Here is a 24,069-nt window from a genome sequence, read left to right as displayed (position 1 = left end):
TTTTCAAAGGTTTTTGGCTTAAACAAATACAAACAAACCTATAACAATGATTGGAGGCCATTCACCATCCTTTTATCTTGTTGGCTTTTTAACTAGAAAAAAATTGGACAAAACAGTAATATTGAAGCAAGCTTACAAAAGAAAAAAAAACCCTTGGGTATCTTATTCTCTTCATGAAGAAAAAAAATCTATTTTAAGACATTTGTTTGATTACTGTTTACTGAGCCTTAAACCAACATGACACCTAAAACTATTTTTTTAAGGTACTTATGAGCTTGAATACTGAGACAAAACATTCTGGATTGGAAGTTCTACATTATCCTATAGTGATAAAAGCAATAGGGGAAAAAATGACATATCCAGTGATATTTACTATTAATAACTGTAAGTAGCAGTTGATAAATTATTTTTATATAATTCTGGGAGTACATTTAAAGATATGAAGTTATACATAGTACCTGAGCAATTGAATTTCTTTTTCAGCATATTAATATAATTTAATATTATATTTCCATTTAATATGGACCTCATTCAAGGTATATAAGAATTGAAAGTAGGAGGTATTTTGGCCCTGTAAATCAATATGTTTTTGCAGACTGGGTTTTGTTTTTTTTTAAGATTTATTTTTCCATCAGCAGAAACATCTGTTAAACACTAATACCTTTTCTAATTCAGCGATTTTTAAGTAATAACGTCCAGATCCTTTCAGTTATGTTGGACAGATTTGTCTCCTGAAATTTGTCTTATACATCAAGATACCAATTGTCTTCCCCTATTTTAAATGTATAATTGCATATCACATTTTATTTGTTGTTTAATAAGGTATAATGCCCATCTAGCAAGTAGCTTTTATAAAATAAAAGTTTTGATTAGTATATGCAGGACTCTATACCTTTTTTGAAAATTACACACATACATAAAATAATAAAATGTTCCCTTTCTAGTCCCCTAAAAGACTTTTAGTTTTTATTATGTGTCAGGTAGTAGGCCAGTGCTCATGGCCTAATTTCTGAAGCTGCTTAGTTTTATTTTGAAGGGTTTGTTATAACACAACTCTAAAACCATCTGATCCCAGTGCCCAGCTGGGGACAAATTTTTGGCAAACTGTTGGTCTTTCTGAGCTATTTACCATTTCTTGCACGTTTTAGAGATCCGTCATCTTTCTTGGGAAGTCAACTTTAGTTTTACTGAAGTTTTCTAACTTACTTGTGTAAAGTTATATATATTCCCTCATACATTTTTAGTCCCATTCTATATATTTTTAAGTCAGTTTTTATGCTTCTGTTGTTTGTTTTGTGGTTTTTTTCTTGAGTGCCTAATCATTTTTCAGCTTTAATTTTAAAACACATTTTTAAGACTAAATTTTCCTTTCAGCATGTCTTTGGCCACATTTGAGAGACTTTTGATGTTTTATTTGACATTAGTTTGTAAATAGTCAAGAATTCATGTTTTGACTTTCTCTTTTAAAAGTATTTTTAAATTTCCATGTATTTCCAAAGCCAAGAAATTTCCTCCTTCTTCCAGCTACATTGCAGTGTTAGTAAATATAACCTGCACAACCTCTATTTCTTGGAATCGTTTTTTCCTGTAGCTCAGTACATGATCCATTATTGGAATGGCCCTATGTGCATTCAGTAAAGGTGAATTCTCTTACGGATAGGCAGAATCACTTCTCCACTAAATAGTGGAAATGTTCTACATCTGCACTAATATGGTAGCCACTAGTCATATAAAACCTGTTGAGTCTTTGCCATGTGGCTGGTTGAGAAACTCAATTTAAAAAAAAAAATTTTTTTTGGATGTGCCATGCTGCATATGGGATCTTAATTCCCCAACTAGGGATCAAACCCACGCCCCCTGCATTGGAAAGAGAGTCTTAAGCACTAGATGGCCAGGGAAGTCCTGAGGAACCCAATTTTTAATTAAACTTAAGACACACACGACTAGTAGCACCATATTGGACAGCACAGCTCTGTATTCATTTAGTAAATATGATGGAGTGCCTATGTGTCATGTACTCTTGTACTAAGCAAAAAGCAGTGAGCCTAAGAAGGTTCCTGTTCCTGTGGAGCTTATGTTCTGGGATGGATGATTAACAAATATATACTGAGATATATTAAATACCATGAAAATAAATACAGAATGATACCCAAACTTTTGATAGGATAGTAGGAAATGCTTCTTTATAGTGACATCTGTGTAGGGCTTCCCAGGTGGCACCAGTCCTAAAGAACCCATCTGCCAATGCAGGAGGTATGGGTTTGATCCCTGGGTCGGGAAGATCCCCTAGAGGAGGGCATGGCAACCCACTCCAGTATTCTTGCCTGGAGGATCCCATGGAGAGAGGAGCCTGGCAGCCTACAGTCCATAGGGTCACAGAGTCAGACACGACTGAAGTGACTTAGCATGCATGCACTTGGTAGGGACCTGAATGAGAGGACAAGTCATGTATACCTAAGGGACGGTGTTCCAGGCATGTGGAACAAGTGCAACAGTCTACATATTGCCTTGATCAAAATCTGAAAGGTAGAGTGTTGGTCTCTTTGCCAAATTCCTGTATATGTAAGTCTTTGCATTATGTATTTCACATCTTATGCAATGCATGATTCATTCACTGACATCTTGCAGCTATGAAATTTCCCTCTTTGCCCCATTTAATGCTTTCTGATACTAAATTTCTGACTTTTTCACTATTACCACTCCTTTCTGCTTGCATTTGCCTAATACATCCTTGCTCCTGTTTTCAACTTTTGGGTGTCATTTTGAGAACATGAGGTAACTTGATTTTCAACCCTATTGGGAGCTCTTAACTTTGTAATCACATTTTTTATAGATATGCTTGGTCTTATTTCTGCTGTCTTTTACTTTTCTTCCCCCTTTTAAAAACCCTTTCCTGACTTCTGGTGTATTAAGATCTTCACTCCCTTTTTAAAGAACTCAGTTTGAAAGTCCTATATCCTGGTATCGAGAAGTAGAATATGACTTGTAATAACCCTTGCACTCCCATTCCTCACACAAGACTGTTAGAACATTGTTCTCTTCAGCCCTCTGGAAAATTTAAAAGTAATTTATAGCTTCTCGGGTTTTCATTTTGAACTACCTTAGGTAAAGCATGGATTAAATGTTTTCTGCTTGGCAACAGCCTTATTTTACTGGTACCAAACTATTACCTTACCACAAAATTTACATCAGTAAGTTTTTTCACAGGTGCTTGCTGTTGTTTAAAAAAAAAAGAAGAAATCATACATTAGGACCTTGTAGCTTCAGAAGATAGAAGTGGTTCTTGCTGACACTTTCAGAACCATGAACTTCTAACTTTGGCTTTTACTCGTAGTCATGTTTGCAGAACAATGAACAAAAGACTCTACAGACACTGAATTGCACTGAGTTTTAATTGAAAACATTAAAAGAGCCTGACTACCCATAATGAATTATAAAACCTGATAGTTAAATTGTACTGTCATTTATGAAGCTTTTACTCATTATTTTGTAGGCCTGAAAGAAACTTTGCATACTTCTGTTTTCTGTTCTCCATTTCAGAGGAAGATTGTGAGGAGAAGGTCTAAAATATTTATAAAGCAAAACCCAAAAGAAAAATGAAATATGGAGAAAACAAAATCTATACACAGCTGAGCATAGGTGGTTTTTAGCTTATGTTTTATGTATGAAAACAGTTTAGCTCATGTCACACAAAACAAAAGCAGGTACAACAGTAAAGCTGAATCATGAAAACCCCAATCAATTATTTTTAGCATGTCTCTTAACTTTTCGTTCCCCTGGTTTCTTGTCTTCTGTGCTTGAGTCTTGAACAGGTAACCACTTGAGGGGGTGCCGGCGATAAATAGGCCATGGAGGAAGTGTCAGCTGGGTCAGAACAGAAAATCAATCAATTATGGCCATTAGAAGCTTGAAAGAGTATTATGTATTATGCCTGTTTTCCAAATGACTCTTTTGCTACAGGTAAAAACAAGGAAACCGACATTCCTATGAAAACTCTATGCCATCACCCAGACAAGATACTTGAAGTAGGAACAAGCCTCATTGTTTACACATGGCTTTAAGAGCTAAAAGAAAGGTGAGGAGGGAGCAATGTGAAGACCATAAGGTCTTAAGTTCCAGCTTTGACCTTTAAGATTACTGCTTGGAGCAACTGCCAAAAGAAATAAGCTTTATGCAACTTAACCTCATCTGATACTATCTGGCATTGAAACGTTGTGCACTGATTCTCAGTACTGCACCCAAACAAAATAACCCAATTCAGAAAACCTAACTTGCCACTAACATCCAAGCCATAAATATCTTACCAAACACGAAAAAGCAAATCCAGCCATAACTATATAGACAGTCCACCCGAACTGTTCAGCCAGGTACCCGTAGATAAATCCAACTATCTAAAGACAAAGAAAGTATATTAAACACAGTCAAGCTGGGGGTGAGGGTGGAAAAGATTATGTAAAACCAATACTTACTGCAGAAAAAAGAATAATTCCCTGAAACATCTGTTCAGCTAGCTTCTGGCCCTTGTAATCCTAGAGGTGAAGGAGAGCAAAGCAGGAGTTGGTTCCACCACCGAAGAGATACATTACTGCAAGGGCCTCACAGCTTTGGCACCAGGGCATTCCCAACATATGGGGCTCCCCCAACATATAGGGCTCCAAGAACCTAAGCAAGGAATGCCATTCTGGGTTTCCCGGGGGAACCGAAGCATCCTCACGGAGCCCAGGGAAGGGCACCCTTGAGGGGAAGAGAAAAGGGCACCAGGTAGGTACAACTCGGTACCCGCGCCGCACGGAGTAGGTCTCGGACAAGGGTTGCGGAGCTGCCAGGCTCGCGAGCGGCGTGCAGGGATCATAGGGCCCAGGCGCCCAGCGGCCTCACCATTTGCGTGGGCAGTGAGCTCAGATGCTCCAACATGTCTGGTTCTGAAGGCGGGCGGCAGAGCGAGGGCAGCCGGGACTTAGGGACTCTAGGGCCCGGGGTCAGCTTCTGCTGACGAGTCCAGTTCCGCGGGCCTGCAGAGTCGAGGGTTGCGATGGCCGCGGCCCCGGAAGCGGATGTCTCCCACAGACCCGGTCGGCCCGAGGCCCCTCCCCGTGCCCCAGCTAGGCGACTTGTGCTTTCGCAGCTGGCCGTCGGCCGGCGCCCTCGCCGCGGGGGCTGAGATGCTGACGGCGGCAGCCGAGTCGAGGCATCACGCGCCCGTGAAGGGCTCGCCGTCAGCGCTCTTGGGTGCTGGGAGCCGCGGTCCCGGTCCCCCAAACTGTCCTCGGCTGGGCGGGCGCTGCTGAACTGCGGCCTGCGCGCGCCCCGTCTCCATGGCGACGGACTTCTCGCGGCGAGGACCCCAGCGGTGGGGCTGCCCGGCGGCGCCTGCTCCGTGCGACGCCCTCGGGGGTCCGAGCGGCCGACCGGCGGGGGTCTGTGGGGCTGCGCGGCGGCCGCGAAGCTAGCGGGCGGGCGGGCTTGGTCCGCAGTGCAGGCGACGCGGGCGGTCCGGCGGCTGGCTGGGCCACGGGGCCTGCGGCAGGGACGCTGAGCTGGCGGGGCGGGCCGGGGTGCGGGCAGCGGCTCCTCCTCCTCGGACTGCAGGTAAGGGTTGCCGCGGGCAGCGTCCGAGGGGAACGGCTGGCCGGAACCCCAACCTGGGGTCTCGGACCCTGGGCGGGGAGCCCCCCGAGCGTGTGCTCTGTGGAACACCAGAATTTAGAGGGGCACTACCCAAGAACCCTTCTTCCAGAAAAGGGTATCCTGTCGGGGAGGGGTTCTCGCCGGCCCCTTCGCACCAGTGTGGGCAGCTCCCGCCCGCGGAGCCTCCAGGCTGCTCGGCGGCTGCTCTGGCCCCTTCACAGACTCAGACCGCCGAGGATTCGCACAGCCTCTCTCTCTCTCTCTCTGCCGGTGTCTCTCTCAAAAGCTGAGGCCCTCCTCCTTTACTCTGAGGAAGGTGGAAGGCCCACGTTCCAGAGAGAAACTGTTGTGGGAAACCTGGGCCGGGGGCGTCCCTACTGGTTCGCTGGCCTCAGTGCTGTGTTGCGCGCCAGAGTCACTCACAGACGCTGGGATTCTGGGCATTCCAGGGGCAGGTTGATGTGTGTGGTTGCTGCCCTCATTCATTAATCCGCAAATACACCCCGCAGCGTGTGTGTGTGTGTGTGTGTGTGTGTGATTCTGGGCATTCCAGGGGCAGGTTGATGTGTGTGGTTGCTGCCCTCATTCATTAATCCGCAAATACACCCCGCAGGGTGTGTGTGTGTGTGTGTGTGTGTGTGTGTGTGTGTGTGTGTGATTCTGGGCATTCCAGGGGCAGGTTGATGTGTGTGGTTGCTGCCCTCATTCATTAATCCGCAAATACACCCCGCAGCGTGTGTGTGTGTGTGTGTGTGTGTGTGTGTGTGTGTGTGTGATTCTGGGCATTCCAGGGGCAGGTTGATGTGTGTGGTTGCTGCCCTCATTCATTAATCCGCAAATACACCCCGCAGCGTGTGTGTGTGTGTGTGTGTGTGTGTGTGATTCTGGGCATTCCAGGGGCAGGTTGATGTGTGTGGTTGCTGCCCTCATTCATTAATCCGCAAATACACCCCGCAGGGTGTGTGTGTGTGTGTGTGTGTGTGTGTGTGTGTGTGTGTGTGTGTGATTCTGGGCATTCCAGGGGCAGGTTGATGTGTGTGGTTGCTGCCCTCATTCATTAATCCGCAAATACACCCCGCAGCGTGTGTGTGTGTGTGTGTGTGTGTGTGTGTGTGTGTGTGTGATTCTGGGCATTCCAGGGGCAGGTTGATGTGTGTGGTTGCTGCCCTCATTCATTAATCCGCAAATACACCCCGCAGCGTGTGTGTGTGTGTGTGTGTGTGTGTGATTCTGGGCATTCCAGGGGCAGGTTGATGTGTGTGGTTGCTGCCCTCATTCATTAATCCGCAAATACACCCCGCAGCGTGTGTGTGTGTGTGTGTGTGTGTGTGTGTGTGTGCGCGCGCGCGCAAGATACGGCCCTGACCAACAGGCCCTTGCCTTCCTGGAGCCCAGAATGTGTCAAGGGCGAAGCCACGTAACCCCAGAAGAATAAACCGGATTACTCTGGGGTCAGCGAAGCCCTGGATATGTGAGAACTCAGGGGAGATGGCAACTGAATGCGGGATTTGAGGGAGGCTCCTTTAACTGCTGAAAGCCAAGTAGTAGCTAGCTAGATGAAGAGGTAGAGAAAGGGGATATACACCCTTAATACCTTTTCCACCTTTCAGTCTGGTGGAGACTAAGCCCTTTCCCTTGTATGTAGCCATAGACATATCACTCTGTTTATCCTTCTTTAAACGCACTTCACAGGGTAGCAGTTGCTGTAGATACTTTATGGTATTTGATCTATAAATACAATAATGGGAAAAGGAGACTGCTTTTGTCAGATTTGATTTCAGAGAGATCTCCATTGGAATTTGTTTCCATGATTATTTTTAAAGATGATGTTCCCTTTCAGGGCTGAGAACCAGCCTTGCTCCTTGATTAACAAGATCATTCAACAAGTATCACATATCTACTATCGTTTGCCAGACATGGTTTTAGATGGCAAGGATACACCAGTATACACTTTTCCCTGGAGTACACTGTTCTCAAAGAGCAGGGAAGACAGAATGAAGAAACAAATCAAATACATGAGATAATGTCATAATTGAAGAGGAGGGTGATGGTCTCCTTTATTGATGGTCTCTGAGGGGATGGGTAGGAGGACCAAAAGGTGACCTTGGTCTTCTGTAGTCTCAACAAAGCCAGTTTGAATGGAAAAAATAGGGCTGGAAGTCTGGTTGGAGGAGGCTAAAGAGAGGACAGGAGGAAAGATACTGGAGCTGGAGACTTTCAATCCTTTCAAGCTTTTTGTGTGAGAGGGAGCAGAGAAATGGGTCTGTGGGTCTACTGGGATTTAAGAAGTGATGTCTTTTTTATTTTTTAATTAACTGAAAGGTACCAGAGCATGATAATACGCTGCTGAGAGTGTGTTCCAGCAGAGAGGGAAAGAGTTTGCTGTTGCTGCACCAAAGAATCAATTGTAGGATAGGTTGCAGAGTGTGAGTTGAATGGCCTTCCATGGGAGTATATAGCAATAGGAGGGAAAGCAGAAGAGACCGCTGAGAATGTGGGTACTAGGGCATGTAGCCCCAAGTTGAAAAACATCAAGTGTTCCTTCCCCCTAAGGTTTCCTCACCCATATTTCTGGGAACAGCTGCTGTATCATTTCTAAACAAAATATTAATTTTCATAGTGGACAAGTGAATATCACTCATCAAGTTTTACACAGTTGTGTACTCTAGCAGAAATATAGTCAGTATTTTTGCACATCCTGCATGTACATGCAGTTTGGCTTTGAGAATTCTTTCTACCCAGATCAGTGAATTCCATTACCAGGAATTGCACCAGGAAAGGAATTATGGATCAGACACACTCCATAATAATTGGCATTTTGCATGTAGATAACCATGGAAGAGTTTTTGGAGCAAATGGTTTCTGCCATGCAAATCTACTTAAGTTCATCAAATACCTGCTAGGATTGTGTTTTCTTCTGTCTGGCCAGTTGCAATAGCACAAATACTCATGCCTCTTGATCAGGATACTACCTGTAAGTAATTGTTGCTGGACATTGTTGAGCTAAACCATTGTCCTTTATACTATTCATTAAATGAGATTCATTAAAGTGAGATCGTTTTCTTCAGTCTTGATGGAAATTGGCTCCAAGCAGGCAGACAATAGAACTGTCTGAGGAGCCCCCAGTCTGCCACCTTCTATAGGTCAGTCTCAGTCCTCAAGAGGAGATAAAGACACATAGCTCAGGGTATATAATGATATATATTCTTTAGAGAGGAAAGCTGTTGACATAGTATACTTTACATTTACTGCTTTAGAAAGAAGAGGGAGAAGGGATGTGTATTTTTAAAATTTTAATTGGAGGATAATTACTTTACAATATTGTGATGGTTTTTGCCATACATCAACATGAATCGGCCACAGGTACATGTCCCCCCGGATCCTGAACCCCCCTCCCACCTCCCTCCCTATTCTATCCCTCTGGGTTGTCCCAGAGCACTGGCTTTGGGTGCCCTGCTTCATGCATTGAACTTGTACTGGTCATCTCTTTTACATATGGTAATGTACATGTTTCAATACTATTCTCTCAAATCATCCCACCCTCGCCTTGTGTGTACTTTGGGAGTCTGAATTATTTTCTCCAAATTTGTAATCTGGCCTGTGATTCCCAATTTTTTAAATAGCCCTTCAATATATTTTTCCTCTTTTCAAAGGCCTTTAGAAATGAGTTAATAGAATACAATTTGAAACAGGTGATATTTTGTACCAATGAGGTTGACCTCAGTTTACTTGATCATAGACGACTAAGTCCCTGTCTAATTAGGAATTCTAAGTAGAAATTCATTCAGAAAACGTTTCCATAGTGGTTAGACCCCTAGACCCCTAAATTCTACCAGATATTCCTCCTGGTAGAATTGCTTTTCATCTAGTGGCATATGGTATACAAGGCTATAAGTTATTGGAAATATTTTATTATTATGACTGCCATAAAAAATTCAGATCTCAAGTTGGGTTCTTGGAAACTGTTAATTTAAAACAAGTTTATGGCAGAATATACCATATATTCACTTCTTGTTTCTGTCTGAATAAAAGCGTAGGCATTTTGATGGTGACTGTAATGTACCTACTGACTTTGGGGGCTTGTTTTTGTTTTGTAGGATTAATAACTAATATTTATATAAGACAGAAGAGAAAGATGTCATTTCGTAAAGGTACGTTCTTTCTACAGTTGTTATTTTGTTGTTGTTTAGTTGCTGAGTCACGTCCCACCAGGCTCCTCTGTCCATGGGATTTTCCAGGCAGGAATATTGGAGTAGGTTGCCATTTCCTTCTCCAGGGGACCTTCCCGACCCAGGGGTCAAACCCGGGTGTGTGGCATTGGCAGGCAGATTCTTTTCTGCTAAGCCACTGAGGAAGCCGTGTCTTACCTTTTACCTGGTCAAAAGGTGAAGAGATGTAATGTGGGCTTTCTCCTCTGTGTTTCAGTAAACATCGTCATCCTGGTCCTGGCTGTTGCTCTCTTCTTACTGGTTTTGCATCATAACTTCCTTGGTCTGAACAGTTTGCTGAGGAATGAGGTTTCAGGTATGGGAACCCTGACTCAAGCCTTGCTGTCTGTTAAGAGCCCGGAATTCCCTGTGTCCCACATTCTAAGTTACATCACTAGATTTAAAGAAAAGAAGGCTTTCTGCTTGGCCCTACAGAAGCTACTAATAACTCTGAGAAAGGCAGGCGGCACTCATTGTGCTCTAGCAGCCTTCCCCTTCTCCCTGCTGGGCAGTTTGCTAAGCATTTGATCTCACCAAAGATTCCTTTATACCAAAGTAGAATCCTTAGAGAAAGGAGCCACTATAGGCTGTTATCTGCAGACATTTTAGTCGGGCAGGGCTTCAGAAGGTGACAGGTAAATGTTGCTGGTGTTTGATGCCTACTTTGTTCACAATTAGATTGTCAGTCTGGTCACCTGTTACTTTCCTTTAACGTGTGGAACCATATCAGCAGGACTCTAGTAGTAAAACAAAACCATAAAACCTCTTCAGCTGATTTAAAATATCACTGTTGTATAACTCTGCTGCCAGTTATTTTAGATTAGTTGTTCATATTGCCCTGCCTTGGTATTGAGAAATGTTTGAGGCTTTAGAGAGTTTGTCAAAAATAATTTTTGAATTGTTACCCACCATCCTTGACCAAAGCATGAAAAGACCAATAGCTTTCCCTTAATTTTCACTAAATGCTCTGATCGCATGTTTTATAATAGTGTATATATATGTATGTGTGTGTGTATGTATTTACAGAAAGTAATGCATGCTCCTGATAGTAGGAGTATTTATAAACCGCATTCAAGCTCCATGAGGGCAGTTGTGGCTGGTACATAGGAGGTGCTTAATAAATATTCATTGAATAAATTATTTCACTGCCTAGAGATAACTATGAATATTAAAATTTTCCCTTTGTACCGTCCTTTTTTTTTCTGTGTATTTTTTCCATATAGTTGAGATTATACTATATATTAATATAAATTACAAATGACATGATTTTTCACCTAATTATATCCTAAGTAAGTCACCAAGACAAAACTATTCAGGTGTAAATTTAATGCCACATAGTTTACTTTTTGCTATAGGAAAAAGTCATTTGGTACAATGACTTTGGGATTTTTTTTGATGTCAACCCCACAATATGAATGTGTTACATACAGCACACACATGCATGTATGTATTGTCTATCTGCCCTTCACAGTGGTGAAGATTTAACTGTTTTATTCATGGCTGTAACCCCAGTGCCTAGCTATTGCCTGGCACATAGTAAGCACTCAGTGTTCAGTGCACGATGAATGAGTAAATGAATGGACATACTATGAAAGGCAAGAAGGAAGGTTTACAAAACAATCTTCAGACTTGCTGTGTGTGAAGCATTCTGATATTCTCTAAGTCACTGTTCTGTTCCAATTCAGAAACTTGTTTTCCTGCTCACATTCTAATTGTGACCCACTAAATTATTTTCATGCGTACTTCTGGGACACGATTCATGGTTTGAAAAACTACTGTTTTTTAGTCTGTTTCTAGGTTTTCATAGTTATAAATAAAAGTATGACTTTTGGTTCCCTCTCAGGTTTTGTTCTTAAGAGACACAAGGGAATTACTGGGTCAGAGGCCATGTACCTGTTCAAGGCTCTTGATACAAATTGCCAAAATACAGACCCTGTTATATTCCTATCAGGAGTGTATCATAATTCCATCTGCTGCCTGTTTTTGGTTTTAAATGCTTTTCCAAGGCCTGGTTACATACAGGAAAACACACAATTTCTGGCCTGTGTGGTTCACATTGTAATGAGACAGATTGAGGTCTAAGTATCATAACCCTCAGCTAACCTCTTTTCATGTGTTGGGATCTGTATGAAAAGCTCTTGAGATTGTATCATAGTACCTTCCTTGTGTGCATTCTTTGCAGATTCAGGAATTGTGGGGCCTCAGCCAGTGGACTTTATCCCAAATGCTCCCCAACGTGTGGTAGATGGGAGAGACGAAGAGATTCCTGTGGTCATTGCTGCATCTGAAGACAGGCTTGGAGGGGCCATTGCAGCCATAAACAGCATTCAGCACAATACTCGCTCCAACGTGATTTTCTACATTGTTACACTCAATGGCACAGCAGACCATCTCCGGTGAGCTCTGCTTGCCTGATGGCTCTGCTTCTAGGGGATACTCTAAGAGCAGGCCAGCTGCCAATCGAGTAATTTTTTTTTCAGTGTTTACAATCATTTTTCTTGTATAATTATTATACCACATATAAACTGCACATTTTTTCCATATGATTGTACCATATGTCTCCATGATAGCAGAAACATGTAAGCAACTTGTGCCAAGATGTGAATCAACTGTGTTTACTATGCACGTTGTTAAACTCAAGTAGATATATTTATATATTTTTTGGTAATAAGAACTTCCTCAGTGAAGGAAGCAGTGTATTAACTTACATTCTCTTACAAGTTCCTTATTCCTAGAACATGCCCTTGAGTAGTTCTGGTCTAGAGTTGGAAGGGATGGGAGAGCAGCAGCAAGGTGGAATGGTGAAGTGAGTATAGACCTAACCCCTGGGAACCTATTTCCTCATCTGTAAGTTTGGGGTGTAAATATCCAACCTAGAGGATTGTTGTGGAGAAGGCAATGGCACCCCAGTCCAGTACTCTTGCCTGGAAAATCCCATGGACGGAGGAGCCTGGTAGGCTGCAGTTCATGGGGTCGCGAAGAGTCGGACACGACTGAGCGACTTCACTTTCATGCATTGGAGAAGGAAATGGCAGCCCACTCCAGTGTTCTTGCCTGGAGAATCCCAGGAACAGGGGCGCCTGGTGGGCTGCCATCTGTGGGGTCACAAAGAGTCGGACACAACTGAAGTGACTTAGCAGTAGTAGAGGATTGTTCTATCAAGTAAATGAAAAATATATAAACTACCTACCACATAATAATTGCTCAGTAAATGATCCTTAGTATTATGATTTATAGAAACCCAGTCTGATGGACAGTCAGAAGATGCTTTGAAGATGTGTTTTGAAGATGCTTTAAGATTTACAAAGTTTATTCCGAAAAAGTTTTGTCTAATAGGTTAATAGTGGTCAGAGTTCTGTGCCTTTCTTCATGGTTCATGTTTTTTGTGAAAGTTGTTAAGAATAATTTTTCCATTTTTAAAAACTTAAGAAACCATCTAAAATAGAAACAAATATTGCATTAAAATAGAAATAACATATCCACAAAATGCTGATCTGAAATGGCCCTAGGGAAAATGTGCTGGGTATCTTTAGGGAACACTGACTTTTCTCACAGGCATTACCTTAGACTCAGGTAGAATTACTGTCATCACACTCAGTGAGTGTATAGGCTAACAGACTGATCTACCCCCTATGTCGATAACTAGCTTTCACTACTGTCATACTTCGACTCATTTTCTTCACTCATATATTTGGAGGGACAGAAGTTGAACGATCCATGTGGTGGCAGGATCATCTCAATTCCATAGTGAATTTTGCACAGCAGTTTTAGTGTCAGAAGAGTGATCAAAGTATGAGCCCTTGGGAGCTCTGTTACCGTAGAATCTTGGTTCAGGAAGGGACTTTAGTGGGAAATCTCACAGCACATGAGGATACCAGAACTCAGGAGGTGAAGGGAATTGAAGACACCTATTTGGTCCTCAGGATTTCTCTTGCATTAGGGTCTTGGAAAGCAGAGACATGGCTATGATTTGGGACATTATTACTTAAAACTGATATTTGGTGGTTTCTTTTCATCAGGTCCTGGCTCAGCAGTGGTAACCTGAAAAGTATCAGGTACAAAATTGTGAATTTTGACACTAAACTTTTGGAAGGGAAAGTAAAGGAGGATCCTGACCAGGGGGAATCCATAAAACCAGTGAGTTCCATGCATCCTTGTTTGTACTTGGTAGTACTAGGAAATGGCTGGAATACCTGCATAACTGGGTACAGTGCAAAGATTATACTTCCCTGGGGACCAAGTCTGGAAGTTCTGAGACCTTTGGCTTTCTTCTCTTGCATGGATGCTGAGAGCATCCTGGGAATTTCTAGTAAACAAAAGCACAGCCACTTACAAATCCTGTTTCAATGCTTTCCTTTTCCAGTTAACCTTTGCAAGGTTCTACTTGCCAATTCTGGTTCCCAGAGCAAAGAAGGCCATATACATGGATGATGATGTAATCGTGCAAGGTACTGAAGAATGTCACACCACTGCTGCTTTCTGTCCATTGTGGGCTGTAGTGTTTGTCTTATTTATGGTTGTCCTATAAAAGGTCATCTTTCACTTGAAAATACGTGGATTATTTTCAAATATCTTCTGATACTGATTTCTAACATAATTCCACAGTGATAACACTCTAATAGCTTTAGACCATCAAATTTTTGTACCTTGTTTTATATCCCTGGATATGTTCCAGTGTCTCCTAGTTTACAGTCTATGAGAACTTGAATGGAATTTGTATTCTACTGTTGTGTGAAAATTATATATAAATTATGTTGAATTGGTTCACAGTATTTCTCAGGTCTACTCTATCCTTCTGCTTCTCTGTGTATTTATTCTATTAATTTCTAAAAGTTTGATATTGAAACTCCAACTAAAAACCTTAATTTACCTACTTAAAGTATGAGGAATTGGAATTTTGGGACAACTTCCAGCCTAAATCTTAACTTTCTTTCAGGTGATATTCTTGCCCTGTACAATACACCACTGAAGCCAGGACATGCAGCTGCATTTTCAGAAGATTGTGATTCAACCTCTGCTAAAGTTGTCATCCGTGGAGCAGGGAACCAGGTAAATTATTTATTAGACCTCGTGAATTTACTGTACTCCCCTTTTAGCTACATTTTATTCACTGATTATTTCATCCTAAAACTCAAGGCTACTTTCCTAGATTGGTTTATGGATTTGAAAACCTAATTCTCATTGAATATCCGGCTTTATGATTAGGTTCCTATTGTCTAACTTGCAATCCCAACTGTCACTTCTAATTGCTTTATGTAGAGCCCTTTGCTAATTATCTGAGAAATCGTAAGTAAGCAAAATGATTATCAAATTAGTTTGAAGCAGTAAACATACTTATATCCCAATTGTGTTTTTAGTACAATTACATTGGATATCTTGACTATAAGAAGGAAAGAATTCGTAAACTTTCCATGAAAGCCAGCACCTGCTCATTTAATCCTGGAGTTTTTGTTGCAAACTTGACAGAGTGGAGAAGACAGAATATAACTAGCCAGCTGGAAAAATGGATGAAACTCAATGTAGAGTAAGTTATGTAACTGGCCTAGCTGTGAAAACTCTTGTAGCTCAACCCTGGCAGTCTTGACTAAGAGGAACTGTTCTCTCTCCACCCAGAGAGGGACTGTATAGCAGAACACTGGCTGGCAGCATCACAACGCCACCCCTGCTGATCGTGTTCTATCAGCAGCACTCCACCATCGACCCTATGTGGAACGTTCGCCACCTCGGTAAGTAGGCAATTAACCAGGAGCCTACGCAGTGAAGGGTCTACTAAGGACCACCCTCAGGAATGGACTATATTGTTTCCCTTAAGTTACCTGCAGTCTTGTGTCTGATTAGTACACTGATTTGGCTCTTTTTTCTCTAAATGTTAAGGTTCCAGTGCTGGAAAACGATATTCACCCCAATTTGTAAAGGCTGCCAAGTTACTCCATTGGAATGGGCACTTTAAGCCATGGGGAAGAACTGCTTCATACACTGATGTCTGGGAAAAATGGTATATTCCGGACCCCACAGGCAAATTCAGCCTAATCCGAAGACATGTGGAGATCTCAAATACAAAGTAAAATACAAATTGTGCTATAAGTATTTCTCAGGAAATCCTGGAAGACAGTGTGTGTGGGAAGTAACACTAGCTAGGCTTCGGTGCCTGTCTTCAGCAACCCATGGAAAAAGGGACATTTCAGCTGGGTAAAGAGGATAGACTGTCCCATTTGGCAGCCAGCTTCCCAGACAGACTATAAATATGCCTCCATCTGCCTTACCAAGCGTTCGCTTACTGACGGTGCTGACTGACCAGAGGTGAATGGACTTAAGATATGGTTGCTACAGCCAGTTCATCACTGCTACTTGGTTTTAATTTTGTGACCTGTGTAAATAAAGTGAAAACTACATTTCTCAATAGGTATCTGCTTTAACTTTACTTCTACCTGCTCACTATTTAAGAGATGTATTTTTTATAGAATTTAGACACTAAGTTGCCTGATTTTTTTAATGAATATATTGTTACATACATACCTACAAAATTTACATAGCTTATGTCATAACCACTAACAAACTGGTACATCACATGCAGAACAGCAGCAGCCTGCTCACAATGTTAAAATCCACCACCAACAAAAAACTCTACAGGACAAGGCTTTATTATACATAATCTGTACTGAAGTCATAAGCATCATCTTCCTCTTCAGTCATTTTATCCAAGACAAAAGATGGTGCAGACTGCTTATCTATATTGGAAAGAAAAGTGAGGTTAAAAAAAAAAGTAAAAGTAATTCTGTATCATACTTCTTTGTTGGAAGACCTTTCCACCCACTCACCTGCTTGAGACTTCTCAGGCAGTGCCTCACAGGCCTCTTCTGCAGGGGACATGTCTAAGCTCTCATCCTGTGGGAGAGAGAGATAGTATTGGTAGCTCTTGCCTGCTCACTAATCCAAGTTAATTATGTACCCAGAAAAAAAAAGTGTCTGGAAGTACACAGTAAAGGATGTACAAAATCAAGACTAATGATTGATCTTAAGTCATGAAATAGATACACTTTAATTTCTATTTCTGCCTTCAGCCCCTTTGCATTTGTTCTACATTATAACTCTAGAGAACTTTAGCTTAAAAAACTCATGCATGACATACTTACATCACCTTCTTCGTCAACAATTCCCTGATCTGTCTTGACATCTTCATAGCTCTCCTCCTGCTCCTGCTTCTGTTTTTTCTGTTTTGGCAATTCTTCAGGTATGTCCTTTTCATCTATCACTCCATTTGTCAGACCCGATGACTGGAAGAGGATGCTACTGGCTAAATGAGGGCTCTTGATGGCTAGGAAAAGTAAACACAGCCCACATAAACAGACAAGACCTTCACTGGCCTGGCAGCTGATGAAGATAGCAATTTAACACAAGCCATGCTTACCTTGTATGCTGTGTGCATTGTTCTTTTCCAGTTCTTCCAGATCAAAGCCCCATTTCATGTCTGTCACAATGCTCTCATTAAAATGTGGAGGAGGAGTCCAAGATGCAGGGGGATGGCAATAGTAAACTAAGAAAGCACTGATATTAAAAACAAAGTATGGTCAAAAATCAGTTCCTTTCTTCTATGTGATCATCCAAAAGCCAACAGAAAGAAGCCTTACCCTGTCCACTCAGACCACAGCACTTTGGCAGCCCTTTCTACATTTGGGCTTCCACCTTTTTGGTGCAGTCCTCTTCTCTGAGCGAATGAAGTAAAAAATTCCAGAGAATTCGTAAAGACTGGGACAGTAAATTTCAGTACTACCTTAAAAAAAGAGAAACAAAGCTCATTTATCCGATATAGATGAATGTTGTTTAAAAAAAAAAAAAAAAGCTTACAATGAAAGACAGATGGAACTCAAGGGAAAGGGGATTCTTCTACCTGCTGGGCATCAGCCTGGGACAGGATGGCGCTGGCAGCTTCCAGTGGTTTTACTTCCTCAATACTTGCTGGACTTCTCAGAGCAAGTGCAGGAGCAGAGTTAAGTGGAGACACAATGAAACACGGACTGTCTATGATCGTGATTTGTTTGTCCAAGGGGACAAGCTGCATGCACCTGGAACAAGAAAGATGGTAACTGACGGGGCACTAGTTTTCCTGAAGGACAAGGGGGAGAACACGAAGCTCAGGGTTGGATTGAACAAACTCAGCACAGTCTGTCAGGTCCAGTTTATCATCATTTGCTTCATGTTTATCTAAAACCATTAAAACACACTCCCCTTCTAAAGTGAAACACTATGACCTAAACACATGCTGCTTCATAAGTATTTCCCTTTTACCTGGCAGACTTCTATTCAGTTCAAGTTCAGGTTTGAACATCACTTCTTCTAAGGCAGCTTTCTCCTCTCTGAACCTATGTGCTCATCTTTCAAACTAGATTGTGGGCAGCTATTCTACTAGATCCATTCTTCCCCAAGCCTAACGGTGGCTGATTCCCCACCTTTCACTGAGTAGAAAAATTGAGTAAACAGAAATACAATATTGTCTCCCTTAAAATAACCAAAATCATATTTACTCATCTATAATGAAATGTCACAACAGTGGAACTCAGTTTACCTCGTGAGCCCCATGGATACACCAACACTGCATATCTGTTCTTGCTTTAAGCTATTGATGACACTGCTTTTCCCCACATTTGGGAAACCTACAAATGGGAAATCCACAGATTACAAAAGGCATTATATGCTAGTAATTATCAAACTTCCACTCTTTTTTATGCCTGCCTGATTTTTATAGCAAGATCAGAGTTGGATCTGAGCGTCCTCACTTCAACACTAAGACCGCTCTTGGTATCATCATTTCTTGCACAAGTAATAAAAGGGCAGGAAAAGATTATTAATTCAAGTAATCAGAGTTCTTAGAAGCTAATTAATTCAAGTAATCAGAGTTCTTAGAAGCTAACATTACCTACAGTGCTGAGTTGCACTTACTGAGCAAAGATAAAAAAATATGGTGAACTGAAACTCACCAATTACCCCAACGTGAATGGCTTTGCCAGAAGTTTTCTGAAAACCTTCAAGAAGCTTCCAAAGGCCTTCTCTTCCAACACAGGCTTCACTTTTGGACGGAGTAGCTTTCTTCTTTACCTTCACAAGTTAAAATCCAAAATGATTACTTTAACTACTTTGGACAACCCACCAGATAAAACCCAACCACTCTGGCTCCAAAGCTCATGTATTAAAATTGCTACATTCTATTGCCTTTCAGATTATTTCTGGATGAAATCAGAGTTGGATCTTGTAAGTTTTCATTTTTTAATCAAGATTTTGTACACTCATCATGTTTCACCCATCTGAAAGAACCACATTTCCCAGCACTAAATTAAGGGTACCTTGATACGCTTCCTTTTGTCCTTAAGTTGTGTTGAGGCTTTGAATACCACTGTTGGCAATTCCTTCTTCAAATAACTTAGCCAGTTCTCCAAATTCTCCTTTGGTACCAAATCTGATAGGGATTAGGAATAAAATCCTGCTTATTTTGTTGAGATGAATTTGCAAAGTCTAGCAAGCTATGGCTATCATTCAGGTTTGCCTTTCCCCAGGTTTCAAAAAGTATCTGAACTGTAAGACTGGGAGATAGTCCGCACCCCAACATGCTTCTGTTTAACACAATTCAGTACATACACCTCTGTATTTCTTCAGTTCTCTGCATAGCTCACCTTTTCAAGATTAAGTCAACTTCTAGATTATTACTGTACTAACTTTACGGCCATGCTTCCAGAATTATACCAGCAGGTAGCAACCAAGTTTATTGACCCCCCCACCCAGGAGTAATTTTAGATTCTATCCTTACTGTTTCACAGGTTTCTGTTCCTGGGTGTTCCTGTCCTTGCTGCTTAAACCCAGATACATAACCATGTATTTCACTTAAATGTTGCCACATATGGACATTGTGCAGGTGTGGGGAATATGGCACTCTGGTATCATATCCTATGTGAAATATACTGCACAGTAAGCCGAGTATAGAAAGTTTACGCTCTTATTATTAGCCTAGCACTGTCTCTGGCAACAAGAGCTCATGTATATGCACTGGTTTCACAGAGGTCAGAGTTGGATCTTACAAGTCTTCACAGACAGTAAGACTGTTCACATGTTTTCCTCATACCTCATTAGTGCATATGGAACATAAAGAGCCTACCTTTTTCACCTACCTGATTTATTTAATACAAGTACCAGCTTTTTCTGTCCGCCCCTGATGATGGCTTCTTCTACCTGGGGACACCTGCAACCAAGAGGATCTCTGGCATCCAACACCTCTAGCACAACATCTGAGGCTTCAATCACCTGTCAAAGCAGACGCTGTCAGAACAGCATCACTCAGTCTGGCACCACCCTCCATGTAAGTACACTGGCTCTGTCTTTTCAACAGAGTGAGCTCAGAGGTGAATCTCATGTCTGTGTTCACCATTCCTTACATGACAGACACAGGTTTGTTCAGTGGCTTCCGATCAAAGTGGATCTCAAGAGTGGAAACACTCCCACTATCTAAATATGCAACCTCCCCATTCTCAATCATGTAGTCTGAAAGATCCTTATGGCCCTGCCAGGAGCTGCTGAGAAACACAGCCAGGGTCTCTTCACAGGAGGGAGTGAGCTCAGAAGAATAAGGTCTTGGGGATGGGGGTGCTACCCCAAGACACCCTTGACCCTGCCCATGTAGGTTTTGGCAGAGTATTTTAGAATCTTTCGTACTACTAGAGTAGTACTACTGCTACTTTAAAAGCCACTGTATCAACATGTTATTTTAACACCAAATGCCACTTCTGTAAATCATGCTTATGGGGATCTGTTCCCATGCAAAAAATTTAAAACCGTAAGAATATTTCTGGGGACTTCCCCAGGGGTCCAGTGGCTTGGACTCCCACTCCCAATGCAGGGGGCTCAGATTCAATCCCTGGTCAGGGAACCAGATCGCATGTGCTACATCTAAGGATTCTGCGTGCTGCGACTAAGACCTGGTGTGACCATATAATGGTCACAGGAACTATGGCCACCCCCCCCTTTTTTAATATTTCTTTCAGCTAAATGTAACAGACCAATCCAACTTGCTGGAGAATTCTTCCCGCTCAAGAGAACGCTACTTCCACGTCTATAAAGTTGGTGTCAGGAGAAAAGAAAGATGACTCTTAAGTCTTTTAAACTTCACAACCACTTTTAGACACTAACCTAGACTATGATACCTTTTTAAGTTCCTGGCAGTGCAGCATCTTCGGACTCTGTTTGCTTGTCTTGGCTTTCTTAGCTTTGCGTTGCCCTGATTCCTGGGGGATAAAGACAAGGGAAAGGATACAAAATTAGAAGGTCAGTAGACGTGACTCATTTCCACTTTTCATGACTGTAACCCCTACTTCTCTTACAGGTTCTGTGTTAGATAGCTCAACATCAGGGTCAGTTTCAAGTTTTCTTTTCTTGTTCTGTTCCTTTTGCCTGTCAAGTTTCTGCTGCTGTTTCAGTTCTTCAAGCTGTGTTCAAGCCACAAGAGAAATGCATGAGCCAGTGACTTGCTGTTGTAACTTTACACACACCCACACACTTGTTGAAAGTGTGAGCTAATACATCTTACCTGCTGTTTCCTTAGCTCAGCTTCCCGAAGAAGAGCCTCCTTAAAAGGAGCACTGTTTGGAACTCCTGGGTCTTTCCTAGGCTTCTTTCGACCCCGTTTTTTAGCCTCTTTCCTCAACTTTCGATGGTGCTCTCGAACCTATCATAATGGTATTTCATCAGTTTACAGAAATAATAAAGAGAATTCCAGGGAGTAGCCAATGTGGCTGCAGTTTAAGTTATATATGTAAAATAACCTAGAAACACAGAACTTTAACCATAAAACAACATGCATGTTTATGTATAAAACAGCAAGAAAAGGTCACCAGGACTCTTTTTGCAGCAATTGCTACTATGGTGATCAAAATTTACAGACATGTCACTGAATTATTTCTGCTCCCTAAGAGCTTGCACCATATCGGACCTCCTGACCAGGTATATCTGACCTCTGTTCTAGTTAAACCTCCATTAGTGAAATCATACTAATGTTAACCCACATCTCTGGGGCAGGAAATCAACTTAGCCTCTTCCAGGCTTCCCTGGTAACTCAGCTGGTAAAGAATCCACTTGTGATGCAGGAGACCCGGGTTCGATTCCTGGATTGGGAAGATCCGCTGGAGAAGGGCTAGGCTACCCACTCCAGCATTCTTGGGCTTCCCTTGTGGCTCAGCTGGTAAAGAATCCGCCTGTAATGCGGGAGACCTGGGTTTGATCCCTGGGTTGGGAAGATCGCCTGGAGAAGGGAAAGGCTACCACTCCAGTATTCTGGCCTGGAGAATTCCACGGAGTATATAGTCCCTGACCTCGTAAAGAGTCGGGCACGACTGAGCAACTTTAAGTTTCATAACTCTTCAAGACTTACCTTTTTTTGGATTTTATACCGTTTGTGGCAGGTCATGCGTTTACTTGCTTTCTTTAATTCTACAAAGCAACAGATCACAAAAGGATTAATTTATTGTTTTTCAAAATGGATTTTATCCACAAATGATCAGTTTGTTTAGCTTTTGATGACCACGCTTTAGGTCACATACATTTTTGCATTAACTGGCTCTGAAACATAATTTAATAATGTTGTGGGGCGCGTGGTAAAAATAATCACGGACCAGCCAAGTCCCAGAGTCTAACTTAACAGATTCGTTGTAGATCCAGCTTCCCTACTTCCACCTTCCTAAATTAGACTGGGATCGTACACAGGAGCGTATAACCCCAGAACTGCCACTTCCTGTCAAACAGCACGAATCACAGAAGAAAATCTAACAGTGCGTGTTTTCAGACCTCACCAGAGCCAGACCGAACGAGGCCGCACACGGGAAAACGCCAGGCCCGAAACCTGGCTCAGACACTGGGTCCTCATGACTCTCTGGCCTCATCTCCATCCTTGGGGCCCAGACTTTCTTTCTGCACATAAGACCGCGCGGCTCACGTGGGGCCTTCCAACCCTCGGTTCTAGGCGGGATCAGGGAGACGGAGCACCCTGGTGGGTTCGTCGACTATCAGACACAAACGCCCCCTCCACGCCTGCCCCCTGACCACACTCACTCGGCCGCTTCATAGTGGAAGCCGAAAGGCCTGCGCAAGAAGTTACACCAGCACTCCCAGGTACGACGTGCCACTGCAGGCGCCACGTGCCAACTGAGGCCTCCGCCGAGCGTCACGCACTCACGCTGCTGCCGTAAAGCGCGCCGCCGCTGGCCCGTGTGCGCGCGCACGCAGTGTCGTGCGGAGCCGGGTTCGCTCGACGGCCGCGGAACTGGTTTTGCGGCGGTACCGGGAGGGGTGAGGGCGGTGAGGGCGGCGGGTGCTGGAGCGACGGCAGCGGCCGCGGCCGGAGGAGCAATAGCAGCAGCCGTGGCTTCCACGGGGCGGGGCGCGGCTGTCGGCGGCCGGGGCTGCAGGCGGCGGAGCGGCTGGGTAAGGCCGGGCCCGGGGCGGGCGGGGCCGCTTCCTCTCGGCCGACTGCCGGGCCTTTGTGTGGGCCCGGGCGGGCGGGAGCAGCGGCGGAGGCCCCGCCCCGATGGTGGGGACGCGCCGGTCGGGCCGGGAGCGCGGGGCGGGGCCCGGCGGCGGGGCTTCGGGACAGGCCCGGCAGCCTCGCCGCACCTGCCGCCAGGGACAAAGGCGCGCCGCGGCCCGAAAACTCCCCGCGCCCCGCTTTCCCGCCCCCCGCGGCTGGCCGAGCTCCCGTCGCGGGCAGCTTCAAAGCTGTCAACGTTTCCCTTAGTTCCCCGTGCCGGTGACAGGTTGGGAAAGTCTTACATTTCCTCAGCAGTTAAGGTCTTCTTTTTTTTGTTGTCGTTTCTTGACGGTTCAGACACAAACTCTCCTAGTAAAAAAAAATTTTTTTTAATACTTTCCGGATGACTGTTCGGACTGAGTGTTTTTTTAAATCAGTGGGAGTTGTATTTGTCATGGAGGGCAGATATAATTTTTTCCGTGCAACACCACAGAGAATCGAGGTTTTAAAATTGTGTACATTTCTGGCTTTTAATATTTTCCATCTCAACAAAATTTTTTTATTGAAAAAGAAGCATAGTTTCGTTGTTATAGGGTAGATGTTGATGACTTAAAGGTGAAGAAAGATAGGCAGAAATTAAGGAGGAATCCTGAAAAACAAATGACAAATACACGGTATATGGATATAGAAATTATTACTACGATTATAGGAACATATGTTGGAGTATAAAGC

At 43.1% G+C, this 24,069-nt stretch overlaps 3 protein-coding genes and 3 non-coding genes across 6 annotated transcripts; 1 reads left to right on the top strand and 5 right to left on the bottom strand.

Moving 5' to 3' along the window:
• Positions 1–3,640: 3,640 nt before the first annotated feature.
• SPCS1 (signal peptidase complex subunit 1) lies at positions 3,641–5,191 on the bottom strand. The gene is made up of 4 exons (XM_052641395.1): positions 4,879–5,191; positions 4,470–4,529; positions 4,305–4,391; positions 3,641–3,864 (listed from the first exon to the last, which is right to left on the bottom strand). Exons 1-4 carry the CDS (start codon positions 4,912–4,914, stop codon positions 3,739–3,741), a joined length of 309 nt encoding a protein of 102 aa, XP_052497355.1. The 5' UTR covers positions 4,915–5,191; the 3' UTR covers positions 3,641–3,738.
• Positions 5,192–5,558: 367 nt separating this feature from the next.
• On the top strand, positions 5,559–16,236 carry GLT8D1 (glycosyltransferase 8 domain containing 1). Its single transcript, XM_052640715.1, has 10 exons — positions 5,559–5,589; positions 9,726–9,779; positions 10,054–10,152; positions 12,019–12,232; positions 13,856–13,973; positions 14,200–14,284; positions 14,773–14,885; positions 15,194–15,360; positions 15,450–15,562; positions 15,711–16,236. Exons 2-10 carry the CDS (start codon positions 9,764–9,766, stop codon positions 15,899–15,901), a joined length of 1,116 nt encoding a protein of 371 aa, XP_052496675.1. The 5' UTR covers positions 5,559–5,589; positions 9,726–9,763; the 3' UTR covers positions 15,902–16,236.
• Positions 16,237–16,461: 225 nt separating this feature from the next.
• On the bottom strand, positions 16,462–23,050 carry GNL3 (G protein nucleolar 3). The gene is made up of 15 exons (XM_052638389.1): positions 22,923–23,050; positions 22,246–22,304; positions 21,406–21,543; positions 21,200–21,304; positions 21,023–21,103; positions 19,994–20,126; positions 19,175–19,287; positions 18,812–18,929; positions 18,400–18,487; positions 17,725–17,899; positions 17,465–17,607; positions 17,245–17,381; positions 16,970–17,151; positions 16,655–16,721; positions 16,462–16,564 (listed from the first exon to the last, which is right to left on the bottom strand). Exons 1-15 carry the CDS (start codon positions 22,933–22,935, stop codon positions 16,479–16,481), a joined length of 1,638 nt encoding a protein of 545 aa, XP_052494349.1. The 5' UTR covers positions 22,936–23,050; the 3' UTR covers positions 16,462–16,478.
• LOC128058477 (small nucleolar RNA SNORD69) lies at positions 17,959–18,035 on the bottom strand. Its single transcript, XR_008200484.1, has one exon. It is a non-coding gene; the product is annotated as a small nucleolar RNA SNORD69 (small nucleolar RNA).
• LOC128058499 (small nucleolar RNA SNORD19B) lies at positions 19,056–19,137 on the bottom strand. The gene has a single exon (XR_008200489.1). It is a non-coding gene; the product is annotated as a small nucleolar RNA SNORD19B (small nucleolar RNA).
• On the bottom strand, positions 19,874–19,950 carry LOC128058459 (small nucleolar RNA SNORD19). The gene has a single exon (XR_008200480.1). It is a non-coding gene; the product is annotated as a small nucleolar RNA SNORD19 (small nucleolar RNA).
• Positions 23,051–24,069: the final 1,019 nt, after the last annotated feature.

The sequence above is a fragment of the Budorcas taxicolor genome, chromosome 1, assembly GCF_023091745.1.
Source record: "Budorcas taxicolor isolate Tak-1 chromosome 1, Takin1.1, whole genome shotgun sequence".
Classification (NCBI taxonomy): Eukaryota; Metazoa; Chordata; class Mammalia; order Artiodactyla; family Bovidae; genus Budorcas; species Budorcas taxicolor.
This window is presented reverse-complemented; position numbering and strand designations above follow the sequence as displayed.